At 37.9% G+C, this 21,832-nt stretch overlaps 1 protein-coding gene across 2 annotated transcripts in view; it reads left to right on the top strand.

Moving 5' to 3' along the window:
* DLC1 (DLC1 Rho GTPase activating protein) overlaps window positions 1-21,832 on the top strand; it is a 353,871-nt gene that overhangs the window by 8,236 nt on the left and 323,803 nt on the right. For both annotated transcript variants that reach the window (XM_087963600.1, XM_087963599.1), the window contains exon 2: window positions 19,674-20,768. In XM_087963600.1, coding sequence (XP_087819726.1) covers window positions 19,785-20,768 — 984 coding nt within the window. In that variant the 5' untranslated portion in view covers window positions 19,674-19,784. The remainder of the gene's footprint in view (window positions 1-19,673; window positions 20,769-21,832) is intronic.

Genomic DNA, 21,832 nt, shown 5'->3' with positions numbered 1-21,832 from the left:
TGGTATGGCACCGCTGGCCATGATTGCCGTTGATAGTGCGTGTTCGACCACGTGCTCTGTTGGTTGCTCTGTAGATCAGTCAGCTCTTCGGTCTCCGCATCCCATCCTCGTCGCCAGTGTTAAGTTCGAAGAATAAGGAGACCAGACATCTGACCAGTGACTTCAACTCTTTAATAATAACAGGAATAGGAATAGAACAGAGCAAACCCTATGGGCAGCAGTAACCCTTTTATAGGGTTGGCTGCTACCCTATTAACCAATAACCTTGGTGATAAGTTCAAATAATAACCAATAAGGAGTGGCCTCATCCTGACCAATCCCTGTTCGTTGTTTGAGGACCAATCAGGTGTGCAGGCCTTCAAACCCTACTTTGCATTTTATGCTAGTTACTTTATTGATTCATAACAGAAAGAAAGAAAAGAAAAGAAGAACTTTATTGTCATTGTACAAGGACAACAAAACTGTGGATACACCCCAGCAACTGTTCGCAATACAATAAAACCAAAGCACTTAAAAATGAAGATAAGAAAAATAGAGTACCCACATCTCCATTTGCAATTTCAGAGTACAATATCTACGAATATACACAAAATATACATCCAACACTGACTTGTTTTTTAACCTCAGCAACTTGAGGTGTAGGCCTCAACTCCCAGAATTTCAGAGCCAGCATGCTGGTTGGGAAACCCTAAGAATCAAAGTCTACACTTCTTAAAGTTGCTGACATTAAGAAATGCAGTCATATAGCCCAAAATAAGATATGTCTCTAAAATTCTTTTTAAAAAAAATCTTAAATCAATACAACAAATAAGCATGCAACCTCAATGGTTGCAGAAGGCCTTGAAACTGACAATTGCACAGTTCTGTACTAGTTGCACACCAAAGCGGTTATTTGACCGCGTTCTACGGATTCAAGTTTTCAGTTAAAATTCCTTTATTCCTTCCTTTATTCCTCATGAAATGTTACATTAAAGTTGAACAAAGTGTGGAGACCAAGCCTTGGATTTTTGGACTCCATCACAGCAAAGAGCAGCACACAGCCAAACTTGAGAGATAAAGAAAGAAAAACTTTAGATCCAGAGTGGGTCTCATGAAAGACCCTTAGGACATCCTCCTTACTATAGGTTAAACTAGGGAGTAAAAGTCTTGGAAGAAGGCATTAGCAAAAGAAAAAAAAACTCTCTATATTGTTACCAACAAAACTAAACAGCATTTTTGTGTAGGCTCAGAGATTTGGACTTCAGGGAAGTTTTACTTTTTTATTAGTTCTTTATATAACTATCATTATTAGATTTGTTTAGATCTTTATCCTATTCTGTGCTACTTAGAGTACAGTGTGGCACAACAGAATATATTCTATATCACCCTTTTCCTTCTCTCCATTTGTCTCCTTTCTTGCCTTCTTCTGCTGTTGGCCTTACTTCAGAAATCTTTGGTGCTTCACATTTTGTAAGCCAAATAAACTAAAATCAGGGAATGCAGGCCAATATACTTAACTTGTGTAATTTGTTTTCAATGCACAATTTGGATTTCCTGGAAGAAAAATCTGGATTAATTTGGCATTACCACTACATAACGAAAACAATGGAAGTTTTCTTTGTAGGCTGTGTCAAAATCGTACATGTAGAAGGACTTCAGGTGTCTAACATGACAAAATGTAACTCAAAGATTGACTATAAACTTGATTGTCTTCTGTGAGCTATGCAGTGCTCTTCCAGAAAGATTTATTTATTTTATTTTTATTCATATATCAAATTTAGAAACTACTCATGTCACTCACAGAGCAACTCTGGGCAATGTATAATAAATGGCTGGCTGGAAAGACCCAGAAGGGGGAAAAAATATGTATCAACTGTGCTGGCATCTTTTTTTGCTCAGTAATAAAATTCATTTTGAACACATTGCTTCTTTTCCTGTAGCAAATCCACATATTAGGCATCTGAGACTTCTGGGCAGTGAAGAGATTATAAATTGGGTGAACATTTTGCTATAACCAGGCTTACTTGATGTAATTAAGTGATACAGGAATGCCGAGAGCCAGTTTGGTCTGGTGGTTAAAGTGCCAGCATGGAAACCAGAAGTCTGTAAATTCTAGGTGTTCCTTTAGAAATGAAAGCCAGCTGGGTGAGTTTGGGTCAGTCACTGTCTCTCAGCCCCACACACCTCACAAAGTGGTTGTTGTGGGAAAATAATAGTATGTATGTTCACCACCTTGAGTTTCCCAAACTATATTAAAAGATAAGGTAAAAATAATAATAATAATTGTAAGTAAGAGAATTTAGATGAAATAATTTACTGACAAGACAAAAACAAAATAAGTTATAATGGAAGGAAGACATGGAAAGAGAAGAATCCTATCGCCTCCAGAAGATATCATTTCTACCTCCAATCTCTGCATAGGATAATAACTTCAAAAAGTTTGACAGTGGACTTTGAATCTATGGAGCCGGCATCTAGCTGAACTGGGTAGAAATAAGAATAAAATTGCATTTCCAGAAGCACTGTTTCCTGGACAGTCTATCAGCCAATATAAGTTTATAAAAGACTATTCAATTGGAACTTTTTCCTTCCAAGAACTGTTCTAGTTTCCACAGTATTTATTTCTTCCATACGGTTCTTCTATACAACAGTTTTCCATGTGCATGCAGTCATTCTTATATATTGTAGCTCAACATATGATATACTGCTCCTCATAGCTGGCAAATGAGTAGACTGATAATTTCCTTCAGGTTGTCTATATTTTCATTCACACAGAGAGACATGTCCATTCACCCACACCCTGTGCAATTCTGTGCATGCTTATTCAGAAATAACTTTGAAAAGATTTATTCAAATAAATTTAATTAATTACATATTAACACTTCCAATTTCCCATGTTTACATCGACACACTTTACTTTTGTCATTTTCCAATTAAAAATAAAAACCTTCCTCTTTGAAGACTGTGAGATTTGGGGTAACTTTTATGAGAATATTCTATCCAACAAGAGTATTCCCATAAAACCCTCACAAACTGGTATCTGTGTTGAACAGTAAGCATTTGAAGAAGTCTGTATATCTTGTGCATAGGTATCCAATTATAATAAGCTATTTTTGGAAAACTTCAAAGTATGCAAAGATGACTTAAAGATGTCTCCTAACAAATAAGGACCAGATTCCCATAAGAAGGAAGAAAATTAATGGAGTCACAAGTTAGCTATAAAAGTCATCCTGATTACTAGTATCTAAAAGATGTAGTTTCCGCTACTATTTTTAAATAGAAACAAGAAAACCCATTAGCTGTTACATCCTTCTTTCAGAGATACTTCCTTACCTAAGCAGGGAAACTGAATGGCAACAAAAAGCAGTGGGAATGGGAGCAATGTCCAACTTCCTGCTGGCTTCCCCATTGAGTTTCCTGATGGGAAGCTGGCAGGAAGTTTCAGAAATCATTCAGAAATCATTCTCCTCCTCCTCTTCCTCCTCCTCCTCCTCCTACTACTACTACTACTCTTCCTCCTCTGCTTCCTCCTCCTCCTCCTCCTCCTCCTCCTCCTCCTCCTCCTCCTCCTCCTCCTCCTCCTCCTCCTCCTCTCCACAGAATTATCTGCCATGTTGATGGGAGGAGGGAAAACAAAAGGAATCACAAATACCAAAGAAAAATTGCAGGTCTCTATCCTGGCCTATCTCCCAGGAATACACGGAATGCTAAGGAAAAGGCTTGCCCATCAACCACTGGTGCCTCCAGTGAGCCTTATCTTATTTGTTTGTTTGTTTGTTTGTTTATTTATTTATTTATTTATTTATTTGTTTGTCAAAAGATTACAATATAACAGAAACAAGAATAAACATAAGTTTAAATACAAGAAATGGGAACTAATAATTGGGGACAATAGGACAGGGACAATAGGCACGATTGTGCGCTTATGCACACCCCTTACAGACCCCTTAGGAACGGGGTGAGGTCAACAGAGATTAGTTTGAGGGTAAAGGTGTGGGGGTTTGAGCAGGTGACAACCGAATCAGGTAGTGAATTCCAGACATTGACCACTCTGTTGCTGAAATCGTACTTCCTGCAATCAAGTTTGGAGTGGTTTACATTTAGTTTATATCTGTTGTGTGCTCATGTGTTGTTGTGGTTAAAGCTGAAATATTCATTAACTGGTAAGATGTGGTAACATATGATTTTTATGTACTATGCTTAAGTCCAATCTTAGTCAGCGTAGTTCAAGGTTGTCTAAGCCTAGAATCTCAAGCCTGGTGGTGTAGAGTATTCTGTTGTGAACAGAGAAATGTAGTACTCTTCAGGTAAAATACTTCTGGACTCGCTCAATTGTATTTATGTCTGATATACAGTGCAGATTCCAGACAGCAGAGCTGAATTCAAGTATTGGTCCAGCAAAGGTTTTGAATGCCCTAGACATCTTGCCAGTAGACATCCAAATCTTTCCTTTATCCTTCCCCCACTGCCATTCATATATTTCAGATTTCACTTCCAAAGCAACCAACCACTGGTGGGTTTCCAATTTTTTTACTACCGGTTCTGTGGGTGTGGCTTGGTGGGTGTGGCAGGGGAAGGATACTGTAAAATCTCCAGTCAGAGGTGGTATTTGCCGGTTCTCCGAACTACTCAAAATTTCCGCTACCAGTTCTCCAGAACTGGTCAGAACCTGCTGAATACCCACCTCTACAACCAACCACTGCCTATTTGCCTGGCTCTGCTGCCAGACAGTTGGGTGCCAAGGCTAGCAGGTGGCAAGAAAGAGGGCAGGGATATAACCCTCATATCTACCCTTGTATTATACAATATACAGGGCATGAGAAGTGTAGTCAGAAGGTTCGGGGTGACGAAGCAGCCACAAATTTGCCAAATTTAATTCCCATAGGAGTCCTGAATCCCAGCATTGAGTAACTTAGCCCACTTGAGTTACTTTGGTATAATAATAGTTGTCCTCCATTTTCCAATTGTGCCCAATTGAAGATTACAAACAAACAGATATGAGAACTTTAGTAATATATAGATTATTTCAATAGTTAACGCTGCTGTCAGATTTCAGGGCTTAACTTAATGTTTATTTTATCTCCCCGCCCTCATATCCTTGGGTGTTTAAGCAAAGGAAGTATCCAAAGCCAGAAATAAAAGAGAAAGTTGTTTTCTTGATGACTGCTACCAAAAGACACAAAACAAATTTGAAAGTCTAAATTCAGAATAACAGAATAAGAGAGTTGAAAGGGACCTTATAGGTCATCTAGTCCAACCCCCTGCCCAAGCGGGAGACCCTACACCATTTCTGACAAATGGCAGTCCATTCTCTTCTTGAAAGTCTCAAGTGATGGCGCTCCCACAACTTCCAAGGACAAGCTGTTCCATTGGTTGATTGTTCTCACTGTCAGAAAGTTTCTCCTTATTTCCAGGTTAAATCTCTCCTGGTTCAGTTTCCATCCATTATTCTTTGCCTGTAGCACTTTAGAAAATAGCTGACCCCTTCCTCCCTGTGGCAGCCCCTCAAATATTGGAACACTGCTATCATGTCTCCCTTGGTCCTTCTTTTCAGTAGCCATGCTCAGTTCCTGCAACTGTGTTCTTCATATGTTTTAGCCTCCAGGGCCCTAAACATCTTTGTTGCTAAGAGTTAACGTATTTGATTATCAATGTATTAACAGCACCTGGGATTGTATTTGCACAAAATTGGAAAAATGAGAAAATTCCGATGGATGAGGAAACAATTAAGAAAATAATGGAATGTGCAGAAATGAGTAGATTGACAATGGCAATTAGAGAACAGGAAGAAAAAGATTATTATAAAATTTGGAATTTATTTTATAAATAAATTCTGGATAGAAGAGTAAGAAATTGAAATATGTAAGTACAGTATATTATATCATTACTGATAAACGAATGAGTTAGATAGAGTAAGAAAATGAATGTGAAATATATCATTGAAAGTTAATAATTATAATGTTAAGGGTAATATAATAAGTGATACATGTGATATAAAATACTGATTAGAATGATTATAAACATATATAAGTAAAATATGCATGATAATGTTACTATATGCACAAAGATATATGTACCCAACTGACACACTGTTGAACAGAAAGGTTTCATCTGTTTGTTTTTGTTGTTATAAAAAAAAATCTTTTTATTAAAAAAAACCATCTTTGTTGCTCTTCTCTACACTCTTTCCAGAGTCTTTCCTAAGTGTGTTTTTCCTTTCTTCGCAACTCGGTCTTTTAAAGAGCCCCACCTATTAAAACTCTGGATTTTCTTTAACAGAAACGAAATGAAGTTTAAGAATACAAATGGAAGTCCAGGTAAAACAAAACATTGGTTTTTTCAATCGACCATTCTCCCATTGTCCACGCTGTATCGTCCACAGAGACTAAAGTTACACTGTCTCTTCCGTTCTTCTCTTCCAGAGCACTATCTATTAGGCACTATGTATTAAGGCTGTGTACAGCCTCAAAGGAGCAGTTTTCTTTGACGATACCTTGGGCTCCTTTGAAACTGGTTTTGAAGCAATATTGCAAATGTCCACTTTGCTTTTAAGGAGTAAATTTTGCAAATGTCTACTTTGCTTCTAAAGAGAACTGCATAGCTCCAAATAATCCCATCTGCTTGTCCTGGCAGGTCCAATAGGTAGTAGATGTTTCAGTTTGTATGCAACATACATATAGAACTGTCTTCTGGCCACGCTGGACTGATGCAGAGTGGTGCAAAATACTTGAACAAGGCAAATAATGTTACCTCCACAATGTCTTGCAACTAATCAAGTCAAATCTGGCCATCGCACACAAGCGCACTATTTATTCCACTGGCATTTAGAGCGTGCTGTCACAAACTGTTTGGCACAAAGAATTCTCTGGGCCTGTGAGTAATGACAACTAACATAATGCAACTTTGTAATGTTCCCTTATAAGCTTCTGTTGAAATGAGTAAGAAAGTGTTCAGACGATCATAGCCCACGCTGCATCAGTGTAGAATTGATGCGTTGAAAACCCAGCCTTCCTTAAATCTACTCAAAACCCCTCTACAGAATGGCTTGATTGGATAGGAAGCATTTGAGACTTCCCATGACCTGAATAATTGGTTAGGTATGCGAAACATGCAAAGTATGACTTTGGGATTTCTTTCCAATTTCTAATCATATTTTATAGTGATTTTGCTCCTTCCTGAATTAACGGTTCCAGTCTGCGATATGGGGAAAGATATGCCTACCTTTTTGGCTGCTGTCTCAAAGATGCTTCGTCCATCCCCCCAAAAAGGCAACTTTTTTTCCCTTAGGAAGAAGACATTTCGCTTCTCATCCAAGAAGCTTCATCAGTTCTGATTGGATGGTTGGATGACTTAGAATTAACAGATAACAGATAATCAGAGTTGGAAAGAACCTTATAGGTCATCTAGTCCAACCCCCTGCCCAAGCAGGAGACCCTACACCATTTCTGACAGATGGCAGTCCAATCTCTTCTTGAAAGTCTCAAGTGATGACGCTCCCACAACTTCTGAAGGCAACTTCTGTTCCATTGGTTGATTGTTTTCACTGTCAGAAAGTTTCTCCTTATTTGGTTGAATAAGGAGAGAGGTTGAATCTCTCCTTGATCAGTTTCCATCCATTATTCCTTGTCTGGCCTTCAAATGCTTTGCAAAATAGCTTGACCCCCTCCTCCCTGTGGCAGCCCCTCAAATATTGGAAGACCGCTATCATGTCTCCCCTGGTCCTTCTCTTACTAGACTAGCCAAGTCCAGTTCCTGCAACCGTTCTTCATATGTTTTAGTCTCCAGTTCCCTAATCATCCTGGTTGCTCTTCTCTGTTCTTTTTCTAGAGTCTCAACATCTTTTTTATAATGTGGTGAGCAAAACTGGATGCAGTACTCTAGGTGTGGTTTTACTAAGAGTGGTAATTTATAGGGTGGTATTAGTACCTCACTTGATCTCAATTGTATCTCTCTGTTAATGCAACTTAGGATTGCATTGGCTTTTTTGGCGGCTGTTGCACACTGCTGGCTCCTATTTAGCTGGTTGTCCACTAAGACTCCAAGATCCCTCTCACAGTTACTGCTATTGAGCCTGGTTTCACCCAGTCTATATGTGTACTTTTGGTTTTTCTTGCCTAAGTGTAGGACTTTACTTTTCTCTATATTGAATTTCATTTTGTTAGATATGGCCCAGTATTCTAGTCTGTCAAGATCCATCTGGATCTTGAGCCTATCTTCTTGGGTGTTAGCTATTCCTGCCAGCTTAATATCATCTGCAAATTTGATAAGTTCCCCTTTTATTCCCTCATCTAAGTCGTTAATGAAGATATTGAAGAGTACTGGGCCTAAAACAACCCTTCAATTCCCCCAGAACTAATCCTTGCACTTCCCCCTTCCCACCATCCAGTCAGAACTATAAAACTTTTTGGTTGAGAAGAAAAATGTCTTCTTCCTCAAGGAAAAAAATCATAGTCCAGTTTTCTTTTGGGGGAAAAAAGCACCTTTGAGACAACCATAACCTGGATGACTGAGAATCTCCATAGACATATTAGTTGCTGCTTTTTCCTCTCTCTTCCCCTAAACATTTCTCTGAAACATCACAGAGGTATCATCAAGTATTTATTTCAGGAAGTTTCCAGCAATGGCCATAGGAGGCACTTCTATTTTTCTCTCTCTCTAAGGAAGTAGAAATTTTCACCTATGTACACTTTTCTCCAGGGTCTAATAAGAATGTGTGCATACATGTTGCCTGTGCATACAAGTGTGTGTGCATGTGTCTTTACCCATGAGAGCTTAATCAGGAAGTGTGTGTGTGAATTTTATCTACATTCTCTCTTTCATATTGTATTTATGTGTGCGCATTGAGAAACACAAAAGGAGTTGCCGTGATGGCACTGTGATTAGAATGCAGTATTTCAGGGTAACTCTGCTCACTGTCAGAGGTTCGATCGTGACCAGCTCAAGGTTGACTCCACCTTCCATGCTTCTGAGGTTGGTAAAATAAGGACCCAGATTGTTGAGGGCAATATGCTGATGTATAAATTGTTTAGAGAGGGTGGTAAAGCACTATGAAGTGGTATATAAATCTAAGTTCTATTGTTATTCCTATTGCAAATACTCCATCTTGGGTCATGTGACTGGATGGAGAAGAGAAGGGGGCTTAAACAGATGGCTGCACTTGAGTCGTAACCCAGTTTTCCTCTCCCCTGGGATGAACTGAGGGGAATTTATTTTATTATTATTTTTCTCCACACAACTCTTGACTAGATCTGGCCTCTTTTCAAATCTTTATTTTGCAAGCTTCTTCTTCACCTCAAAGCAGCTCCAATTCCATTCTATTTTCAGACAGATGCTCTTCTTAAGGACAGAGAAAGACCCAGCACCCTTTACGTGATTTCCTTCCAACATTCTGTTGGGTTGGAAAGAATAAAAAGAGTTTCAAATTCTGCCAAAAAAACTAAGCTCTCTTCCTGTGATAAGTAAGGAAAAAGGCAAATGTTCTTTTTGGACCTAGGATTACCTTTTTTGAATCACCTTATTATTATTTATTTTTTAAAAAAGTACTATTACCACAGCTATATTATACTCCTTTGTTGGTTTTCTAATCTCTCCTGCTTGTTACTGAATCTTCATCCATAACTCAAAATGATTTTGGAAGTCATTATTGTGATAAATGATGATGGTCCGTAAGTCTAGAAATAGAGGATTCCCTTTTGACATTACCATTTCCAATGTAGATTATCCTAAAGATTTATCCAAACAGACGGTGACTTCCTTTTTACTTTCTCCCTTGTCCCCTGACTCCAAGTTACTCATGCTCTTTCCCTGAATTTGGGCACAACACAAAGAAAATTTCTTCCTTTTTGCTGTTTGATTCCGATTTCAATTTCCTCCTTTTTCCTCCTCAGAAGTAGTCCAAGGAGATATTGTGTCACCCTTTGAGCAATTTCACGCCTTATCAGGGGTGCGATTCAATCGGTGTAACAACTGGTTCGATGAGTACGTGCTTCGCACATGCACAGAGTGTTTGCTACTGACCTTCTCCAGCAATCTCTGTGTGTTAAATAGCTGACACGCAGCAGTCCGCTGTGCTGTGCAAATCAGCTTGAAATGAGCTTGAAAACCAGGATATAAAGCACAGACTAGAGCTGGGGTGGATGGGTGGGCTCAACAGCTGATAGTCGGAGCTACCAGTTCACCTGAAACAGGCCGAACCAGTAGAAATCCACTTCTGTTCCTTATCTCCTTTCTGTTTCTCATGGAGGCTACCTTAGGAACTACTAAATTGCTGTTTAAAAGCTTTCTTTTAAATAGCACTATTTACTTTCCATGGTTCCTTGAACATCTTATGAATGGCCATCATTCTCTTGAAAAACAAGCTGCTAGTTGTGCTATGCTGTTATTGTATTTTGCAAGAATGTAAATTAACTTCTGGGTCAGCCTATTCTCAAGCAGAGCACAGTTAGGCTCAAAATGGAAATGTTTCTTCTTATAGCACTAGGCTACATGGTGCTCTTCAGATGTTTGAGCTATGAATATCCCACTTGCTTCTAATTGGACTTTTTGGTTGAATCTAATGAGCTTTGAAGTCTAGAACATGTGGAAAGCACCTGGTTCCTATTCCTGCCCTACGTACTTAAATTGACTTTTCTCCAATCCTTCAAAATCCAGATAATTTCCAATTCATAAAGGAAATTGAGAGATTCTTTCAGAGAATAAGTTCATCTCCCTCCTGGTTCTCTTCTCTGCATCAAACATGGAAAGATCCAATTCAAATGAAATTAGAACAAAAAATTTCTACTTAAAAACAAGAGGAAACCATTTTACACTTTCTGCTTTGGCTAGACTGTCAATTAAGCTTTTCACTTATTGGAATTAATATGAATATTATGGTAATTTTGCATAAATATATAGTGAAATATATAGTGACGTGGTGGCTCAGTGGCTAAGATGCTGAGCTTGTTGATCAGAAAGGTTGGCAGTTCGGCGGTTTGAACCCCTAACACCGCATAACGGAGTGAGCTCCTGTTACTTGTCCCAACTCCTGCCAGCCTAGCAGTTCAAAAACATGTAAAAATGCAAGTAGAAAAACAGGGACCACTTTGGTGGGAAAGTAATAGCCTTCCATGCACTGTGCGCTTAGTCATGCTGGACATATGACCACAGAGATGTCCTCAGACAGCGCTGGTTCTTCGGCTTTGTAACAGAGATTAGCATACGACTAGCATACATGGGTGAGGGAAACCTTTACCTTTTTATAGTGAAAGGTTGGTATTTCAACACTGTTATGGTTTAGCATATGGACAAACGGGCAAAAATGTTGATGACTGTATGGTATGTCACTTAAGATCTAGTGTGTTGAGATTTTCTATTTATATTTGACGTGGTCTTACTGTCAGTCTCTAGGAATTATTTATCCTGTTCTATGATATATTCCCTCTCTGCGTGTAGTGTAAAATGAACCATGCCACTGTTTGGCTGCCTTGTTTGTGTAAATGGGCTGAAATAATCTCAATGTACACTATTTAACCAAAATTATTTATTTCTAAAGTTAAGCAAAAATTTAGCAGGCTCTAAATGTGTGAGTGAGCTCCCTTTTTTGAAACACAATTTCTGTTTATCACTTAAAAAGAAGAATTGCATTACAGTTAGGTGACTCCACAATCTTAATCAGAATTTGCATTTAACTGTTTTTCTCTCCTTGTAGCTGCTATATTTCCTTGAGCTCCAATTTGTGGATGCAGAATTGCTCATTTGTTTTTAAACAGCTTTCTCGCCTTAAGTTTAGATAGTAGATTTTACTTACATTTTATTCTTTCGTTTAAAAGGTTATTATTATTTTTATTATTATTTTATTTTATTTTTATTTACCTTACATCATGCTACCCCAAACAGCTTCTACATTCTTTGATCCAGGGCAGTCGATCGTAAAGTTAATTAAAATTTTAATCATGGTTTTTCCTCATTTGTTTCATACAACTATGACATAAGAATGATGGTCTGGAAGTCTTGGGCTATTCAGTGATTTTCCTAACTGACAAAGGGTTTAAACTTAGTCTCCTGGTTTTAAGACCTATTTACAAAACGCGATGTGTATTTCTTGAAAAAAAAATGAGATGTTTGAAATGTTTATTTGGGATAGAATATGATACTAAGAGTTTAACTCAGATCACACTGAAATAAGTCTTTTTGTATTTTCAAAGGCTTCCCATTCATTGTGACCCCCAAATGACCTCCAAGTGAAAAAGAGGGCACAGGACTCAATGTTCAGGAAAAATGCTCGCACCTAAAAACGTCCAGTAAACTTACAAAAGTTTCTATAAAATTATAATTACAAATGTGGCAGAGCAAAATTATTAAGTGTAGGGGAACTAGTCATACTAACTGTATTTAACTACAGATTTTGTGAAAGCACAATTTTCATCCAGTTTCCAACCTTCCCTTCTCAACAACGCTCCAGTCCTTGGATTCCTGGGAGATGTGCCAGGATAGAGACCAAGGGGTGCAATTTTTCTTTGGGGTTTTGTTTTGTTTTGTTAAATAAAATATATAGAAATATAGAAATTGTCTAATCTTGTTTTGACTATTTGGTTGTTAAGCATATCTTCTTTCTACTTATTGGCTCGCAGTGGAGGATCATAGCAGAGGGGAGTTCTAAGAAATCTTCACCAAAGTAGCAGCGAATTGTGTAACTGGAATTTCCTCTCTCTCTCTCAAAAAAAAACAAAAAAAAAAAACCCTCCTCAAACTCTTCTTTGCTCTTACAGATATTTGTGAAAAGTCTGTCCTCTCAGAAGGACAGACTTCCTCTTTTTATTTTTTATTTTTTTTTAAAAAAATGCTTAATCTATGCTTTGATGCTCTTTTCCCATGTGCTTCTTGAACCACCATAAAATGAGCATCAGAAGTGATGGTGGACTGATTCTGTCAAGATGTATAGATCGCTGGACTGCACTTTCCGGGGAAATAAATGGGAATGTGATTTGGGGGGATGCAATTTTTCAGCAGGACCTTCTGCTATTTATATCATGCTGGTCCACTTTCGTTCTGTCTGGAGACGTCCTCCCACTATCTCTTTAAAAAGATCATAGAAGTGTTTCTCTTGTGGGAAGCCACAACTGGCCAATTTCTCATTTTTGTCTGATTCAGTGCATTGGGAAAAATACATTTTTAGTGTCCAAGAATAGGGAGTGAATCCTGTCACCTCCACATGCATGCCTGTGTCTTTTCTTTTGCAGACATAACAATGTGAATGCGGGACAGAAATAGGACAGTCTTTAAAAAAAAGAGATTAAAGGCTTCCGTGCAGCCAGACAATACATTGTAAAAATCATTTTGTCCCAACATACCCTTACTGAAACTCACTCGAATGGTCATAATTCTGCAGTTCTTTCACGCTGCCTATTTTTCTACTTTAGGGCATGTGATTTGTCAGGACAGTCTTGTGGTCTGGAATATGCAATTGGAGCTTCCCTTGGTAGAATGAAATGACCCAGAACAAACGCAGTAGTTAATCTTTTTTATTGCTGAAATCAATAAGCAGATCCATGCAAAGTGTTGACAGTTCCTATGGAGGGAGCAAGCAAAAAAAAAAAAAAGGAAAAATAGCAGTTCCTTGAACTTGTAAAACGTTACAGCCAATAAACCTCTTTACTCTCATTACACTCATTTCATCAGAAGGTAGGGTTTTTTTTTCTGGACATAACAGCATGAAGAGCAGGTATAAGTATTATAGACCTACATGCATAATTCAATTTATTACTTAGAGATATTATTTCCTTAGTTTTACACCATAGACCAGGGGTCTCCAACCTTGGCCACTTTAAGACTTGTGGACTTCAACTCCCAGAGCACCTCAGCCAGCTTTGCTGGGAGCTATTGATCAACTTTGCTGGCTGAGAAACTCTGGAGTTGAAGTTCACTAGTCTTAAACTGGCCAAGGTTGGAAACCCCTACCATAGACAATGTGGATATTTGTAGGGTCTCTTCATGGGGTCTTCATACTTGATAGCTTTAAGACTTGTGGACTTCAACTCCCAGAATTCTTCCTCCAGTCATGTTAGCTCAGGAATTCTGGGAGTTGAAGTCCACTAGTCTTAAAGTGGCCAAGGTTGGAAACCCCTACTATAGACAATGTGGATATTTGTAGAGTCTCTTTATCGGGTCTTCAAACTTGATAGCTTTAAGACTTATGGACTTCAACTCCCAGAATTCCTCCTCCAGTCATGTAAGCTCAGGAATTCTGGGAGTTGAAGTCCACAAGTCTTAAACTTGCCAAGTTTGAAGACCCTTGCTCTTTATGCTTATATCAAGGAAGGAAATTCAGTGGTATTGGAAAGTATCACATCCAATCTTAATTTTGCAGGAAATCATGGGTTACAGCAGAAGGTCCTCAAACTTGACAACTTTAAGACTTGTAGACTTCAACTCCCAGAATTCTCCAGTCAGCTATGTTGGCTGGAGAATTCTGGGAGTTGAAGTCTACAAGTCTTAAAGTTGTCAAGTTTGGAGACTTCTGGGTTACAGAACAGAATTGTAGAGTTAGAAGTGACCATAAGCATCATATAGCCCAACTTTCTGCACGGGAAAAGCTATTAAACCATCTTCAAGAAAAAGCTGCCCAGACTCTTCTTAGAAACCTCCTGAGATGGAGAACCCACAACCTCTAAAGATAGACTGTTGCACTGTTATATACATCATGCCATCCAAAGATTTCTCCCAATATTTAATCAAAATTTGTTCTATTGGTTTGCAACCCAAGACCAAGTCTTCCCCAATTAAAAAGAGAGAGAGAATTACTTTAATGAACAGTTTAGTACAAAGGTGGTTAAATAGGAAAGTAAAATGGTCAAGATAACTGGAATTTTAAAAAGGAATAATGAAAGAAAAAAGTCAATATGAAGAAACTAGGCATAGATATTCTACAAGAATCCATTCTGAACCTTGGCTTAAAAAAATAAAGATTGTGACATAATCATGGGCCTCACTCTTGCAAAAAAAACCATTTCTATCCAAGCAAAACTTGGACAGACTAATCACTAAGAAAATTACTTCAGAATTTTTCAGATAAGTAAAATCCAGTAGTTACCTGTATTTCATCACAAAGATTAAAGGAAACCGCTATAAGCAATGGAGCCACTGTAATGTTTAAGACAATACATTTTAGCAACGGATTAATGGATAAAACAGATACTGTGGATAGTGATCCTGAATATATACAACTGTCCAGAATTCAAAATAATTTGAGCATCAGTGATCCGGGTACCGTTTTCAGATTAGGATTCAACACTTGTAGACATTACATTTTCTAACTTTTTGCATTTTCATTGTCAAAATGCAAAAAGAAAAACTCACCTTGTTTTACAGTGGCAATTAGTACAATTCACGAGCAAATAAGACATTACTATGGATGTATCTGCAAAAACCAGCCAGTACCATGAACAGTTATACAAAGAAAAGTCCAGGGTAGGAGATAATTTGAAATTTTTAAAATATTTTCATTTGAGAAGAGGCTATACAAGAAGATGTGGTATTCATTAGGGTCTGACCAATTCTGGAGGGTCTGACCAGTTCTGACCAGTAGCGGAAATTTTGAGTAGTTTGGAGAACTGGCAAATATCACCTCTGACTGGCCTCGCCAACCCTATCTATTCTCTGCCTCCCGAGTCCCAGCTTCTTTTGTTGCCCTGCAGAGGAGAACAGAGCTGGAAAGCAGGTTAGTGGGCTGGTGAGGGAATGGGAATTTTGAAGTAACCTTCCCCCAGGAGTGGGGAGGGAAAGGAGACTTTGCAGTATCCTTCGCCTGCCACACCCATCAAGCCATACTCACCAAGCCATGCCCGCAGAACCAGTAGTAAACATTTTTGAATCCCACCACTATATACAAGGGCATTTAGGGAAGAACAAGGCTATTGCGAAAGGTATTCTTCAAAATACTAATGGTGGGATATGCTTTTTTTAAAAAAAGATACAACTGAAAAGGAAAAAATGTGTATGCTGCAAAGTGGCGTTCCCCAGGCTGTGGCATGCCAGAAACTGGGCCGTGCAAACAAGTGAAGCTCCACCCAGGTAGTACACGAAACCACCACCCCTCTGATCCACGGAAAAACCTGCCTCCTTGGAACTGGTCCCCGGTACCCAAAAGTTTGGGGGCCGTTGATGTAATGCAGTAGTTCAGCTCAGCTAAATTAAAAGAGTAAATTAATACCAATTAATATAACAGTAGCTGTTGCAGCACATAACAACCTGAGCATTAAAGTGTTGAACAAAGTCGGACTTGCTCAATAATTGGATGGAGAACCACAAGGAATCCATAGTCTTTATTGTAGATTTATCTATTTATTTATTTAATTTGTCAACCGCTTACAAGATAATAAACATAAGTATAAATACAGGAAATGGGTATGAATAATTGGGGACATTAGGACAAGGACAGTAGGCATGATTGTGCACTTATGCACACCCCTTACAGACCTCTTAGGGGTGAGTTCAATAGAGGTTAGTTTGAGGCTAAAGGAGTGGGGGTTTGAGCAGGTGACAACAGAGTCAGGTAGTAAGTCCCAGACGTTGACCGCTCTGTTGCTGAAATCGTATTTCCTGACATCAAGTTTGGAGTAGTTTAACATTAAGTTTATATCTGTTGTGTGAAGTTAAAAATGTGAGGATTTTAAAAAAGATGTGAAGTTAAAAATTCATCCCAAAAGAAGATTATATCAAGGATAGTAAGAAAATGTCATAGAAAAGGATATAGACATGCCCTTGTAATCTGCTCAATTTGAGAAAGATTTTGGCTATTGGAATCCCCAAAAAAGTTTTTGCTTCTTAGTTTCCACCCCCCCAAAAAAACATTCCATTTATTGTTGATTAAAAAAATCTTCCCAATATATTCTCGATCCTGTATTTCACATCCTAATATCCATTTTCTGGTTTTTCTGCAGAAGGAAAGGGGGAATGTTTTTATGGGAATTGGCTGATATATAAAGGCGACTTTAAAAATCTGGATTGAGAAAGCTATAAAAGAGGAATTGGGAGAAAGAGCAAAGAAGGAAAGGAAAGGTCTCTCTTCTGTTGCAATCCTCCCTCTCTTTGAAACTCCTGTTCATTTCTTCTTGTTTGAAGACATCCAAGCTACATAAATGCAACTGGAAATTTAGATAGTAGCCCATGCTAGTTCTTCTACATTGGGGATGTCAAACACAAGGCCCGCAGAGTATCCATCTCATGCATTCAAAACTATGTTTATTCTTATACCCGTACCTTGTGAGTGATTGACAAATCAAACCAATCAATCAATAAAATAATAAATAAATAAATAAAATCTGGCCCGTGATGTGATTGGATCTGGCCCGCAGGGCTGTCCTGGAAAATGTAAGGGGCCAGATGGCATTGCTTCAGCCCAGTCTACCCCCATCACTTTGGCCTGGTCTGCCTAATGTGAAGAGGAAACATTGGGCCAGTGTGGCTTCGGCCCGGCCTACCCAGTGCAAAAAGGAAACATGCCAGCAGTTTGGGGAATGTTGTCAAGCTGGCCATGCCCACCCAGTCAGCCACGCTCATTCAGTCAGCCACGCCCGGTGAGTGGCGTCAAGCTGGCCACGTCCACCCAGTTGGCAACACCAACCCTGTCGGCCATGCACGCCTGGCCCCCCGAGGTCAATCACAGCCCTGATATAGCCCTCAGTAAAATTAAGTTTGACACCCCTGTTCTACTTGAAAAGACGAAGCAGCTGCATTGTTTATTTCTTCAGCAGAAACAATACTTTTTTATACAAGGATGTATCTAAGAGATGCTCTGTAGCAGCTCCTTTACTTCATTTAGTAAAGGTCTCATATTCTGGTCAATGGAATTTAATTAACTCACATATATATCCATTGATGGATTCATTATGTGCCGTCAAGTCATTTTTGACCAATACTAATGACATAGAGAGATTTTTCTCCATGACGATCTATTGCTAACATATTCTTTCAAATCTCCCAATGGTGCATTAATTGTCACTTTAAATGAATCCATGTACCTTCCTTCTGGTCTTGCACTTCTTCACTTTCCTTCCACCTTTCCTGGTATAATTAGAGCCATAGAGCTGGATCTTTGCATAATGTGTCCAAAGTAGGGTCTGGTCATTTTGTGCTTCCAGTGCAAACTCTATTTCTTTCATGACCCATTGGTTTGTTTACTTGGCTGTTTTCGAACAACGTGCTTCCTATCCTGATTTTTTAAAGTCCAACTTCTGCTTCCATAGACTGTCATAGGGAACGCCATGCCTTGCATAATTTATTTATTTATTTATTTATTTATTTATTTATTTATTTATTTATTTGATTTGCCAATTGTTTACAAGATAATAAGTATAAGTGTATACATAGTTGTGAATACATGAAATGGGTACATATAAGAAAAATAAAAAGAATAAGAGAAACAATAGGACAGGGACGGTAGGCACGTTGGTGCACTTATGCACGCCCCTACAGACCTCTTAGGAAAGGGGTGAGGTCAATAGTAGACAGTCTAAGGTTAAAGTTTTTGGGGTTTGGGGAAGAAACTACAGAGTCGAGTAGAGTATTCCAGACATTGACCACTCTATTGCTGAATAATCCACGCATCACATGTCCCATTTAATTCCACCTTATCTGCTAATAATGGGATTTCACAGAGCTTTGGAATTATTAAATGTATATTTTCCTGTCTGTATTTGACCAACATAGCTTTATTAGTGTAATAAATATGACCATTTAAAACATAGCAATTAAAATCCAGTTTTTTGACAGTCCTGCTATGCTTGGCTATTTTGAAATGTTGACTAGTTTCACAAACTCACAAGATTTGATAGCTTTTAAATCCATTGAAAATACTTGTCAAATACAGGGTACAGCATCTAATTTCATTAAAATGAAATTTAAAAAAAATGAGAATCAGTAAATCTATCAAGAAGTAGATGAAAAGGAACAACCCCTATGTATATTCAGGTTTCTTCAAATTAAAAAAAATAAATGTTGTGTTCAAAAGAGAAGGACTGAAGCGTGAGATTGACAGAAACATATCATAGAATAATTCCTTTATCAAGAATAAAAATGCAACCTTGGAGAAACAGGCTGAAAGTAACGGGATGAAATTGTACAGAAACAGAAACAAAATTCTTTGCATAGGAAATAAAAATCAAATGCACAGGTCTAGGATGGGGGTAGGCATTCGACCTACTTTAATTAACAATCCACTTAGCAAAATTATTAGCATCCTAATCAAATCTAATTTTCTTCAAAAGTTTTAGGTCGGTTTTTATTCCACTTACTTGGGTATAGCTTTATTAGTGTAATAAACATGACCATTTAAATCATAGTAATTAAAATCCAGCTTTTTGACCATCGTGCTATGCTTGGCTATTTTGAAATGTTGACTAGTATCACAAACTCACAAGATTTGATAGCTTTTAAATCCATGGAAAATAGTTGTCTTATGATTGAATCAATGAAAAAGGGTCATTGTCAAAATTTGGCTTAAGGAACCTGTTATGTTCTCATAGAGTTGTTTATAACATTCTGTTTACTTCATTGAGGGAGGATTCAGCAAAGAGGATATGCTTAATTATATCTCTCTTTGCAAACTATTAAAACTGTTCTACAAAACAATTTCTTCCTAAAAGTTTAAGAAATATATGAATGCATTCATTGCTTCTTACACTGGAATTCTATCTTTTTTATTAAAAAAAAAAATACAGATATGCAAGAGCAAGAGTCATTTCATTGGATGGAAAAGCTTAGAGAATCCATAATGTTTCCTCCAGCGCATATTATGTCACACTTTGGAACCAATTGTTAAATACTATGACATGTCTCTAGCAGTCAGAAAGAGGAGCTGGGAAGAACATGTAACCCAATGGATGGGCTTGCATTCTGGATCTCTTGATTATAATGTATTATGCAGGCATGGCATAGTAATTGACAACTTGCAAGCCAGAATGGAAAAGAATGAACTTTGGTGTGAAAGTCTGAAAGAAAAAAGTGCTTCTTTGCCAGACTGCTGTCATGTTGGCGAGTTGGTAGTCTTCCCCTCAAAGCTTTTCAGCCGTGTTTCCAAAGAATTAGATGAAAATGAAAATCATCAAGAAGAAGGAGAATTTCTCTCGCTGGAAGCTAGTGTGGAAACTTTAGTCAATGTTTCTGTTGGAAATGAGGATGGCAACGGTGGCAGCAAGAACACGGACCTCCCATTGGAAATCATCAACTGCCAGTTTATGCCTGTTGAAGATAAATTGTTGGCTGAAAAGAACAGTTCAGAGGAACCATCAGTGAAGATCATCTCAAGAGTAGAAGCAAAGAAACAATCTGATCATACCATTGAGCCAACTGAAAAAAGGAACACTTCTAATTATGAGAGAGCAATGAAAAACAATAGTAGAGAAGAAGTTATCGTACTTGGATACAACAACTCTAATGAAAGTAATGTCTCAAAAGAAAAAAATTGGGAACCTTCTGTGGAAAAAAGTATATCACAGGAGCAGATAGTTCGTGGAGCTACAGCCCTACAATATGAAAAATTAGATGTTCCTCGTGGGAAGAATGACGATATTTTATTTCCTGATGAAGGTACACAGCATCGTGGCAATGATGCGACTATAAGCAATTCCAATAATTCTCTTGCACACTCACCTGGTTCTCACGTCTGGTCAGAGGATAATAATGTGGATATGTGTAATGCTACAAAAGCTCAGAATGAATGGGTTCTGAATGCACCCTTGGTGTCAGAAGATTTAAAGAATAAAATGATCGCACACCAGCCTACAGACTGTCAAGTTGTCCTGCGCAAAAAAAGGGTAAGTTCATGTTTCCAAACTTACAAAGATAGATAGATAGATAGATAGATAGATAGATAGATAGATAGATAGATAGATAGATAGATAGATAGATAGATAGATAGATAGATAGATAGATACTATTTATTATATTTCCTTGATCTAGGCAGAAAGGTTTGTTGATATCGCTCAGTGAAACAATCAGTCCAATCCAGAATAAAATTCAGACTTAAGCATGAGCATGCTTAAAAGAACTTGTTTAACTTGAAATAAAGCTATAAATAGAGTAAGATACTGTATGTAAATCTGCTAGGAAAGGGAAAATTAAAATTCTACTATCAGGTTCCATCTCAGTATTTCTAGGTGACAACAACAATTCAAAGTTGATTTTCAAAGCGGGAATAAGCTGAGTTGATGCTGGAAGCGTTTTCATTGTCATCATAGTTGTCACATGACATGTATCCACTCAAGGGGCATGCCAACAAACTTAACCAGCTTGTTATTCAATGTTTCAAATATTTTCTGAAATCAAAAATTTAGAGTCTGGTTATTGAATTTTTTCAAGGTACATACTGGTCTCGATCTACAGTATATCGGGGTGAAGAACTATGGCCCTTTTATGACATGTGGACTTCAACTCCCAGAATTGAAGTCCACAATGGGACTATAGTTCCCCACCTCTCAGATAAAGTTCCTTCAGTACCCTAAGATCTATTCCTAGAAATGTAATGTTTTTGGAATAAAAGTCAAAAAGATCGGGGGTAGTCAAAATTGAGAAATTGGTATACAGAGCATTGTGATGTCATAATACAAACTCCACCCCCTCCACCGCATAATAAAAGTGTAATCTGGGTCACATATGCATGAGAATAATTTCATTTCACTTTAATTAGTATATAAATGGATAGCTTCATAAAATATGTTTGAATTATCCAACAAAGAAAGAAGATCCTAAATTATTTAAATGTATGATGAGATATTCATATATCAACAAGTCATATGGTGAAGAACACATGATAATAAATAGTTATTTCTGACCATCTTGATATTAATATTCTAACACAAAGAAAAATGTGTTCATATGG

The sequence above is a fragment of the Notechis scutatus genome, chromosome 4, assembly GCF_049901735.1.
Source record: "Notechis scutatus isolate UNSWTSFEM ecotype Mainland chromosome 4, rNotScu1.2, whole genome shotgun sequence".
In the NCBI taxonomy this organism is placed as follows: domain Eukaryota; kingdom Metazoa; phylum Chordata; class Lepidosauria; order Squamata; family Elapidae; genus Notechis; species Notechis scutatus.
Note: the sequence above shows the minus strand (reverse complement) of the source record. Positions and strands in the feature narration are given on the sequence as shown.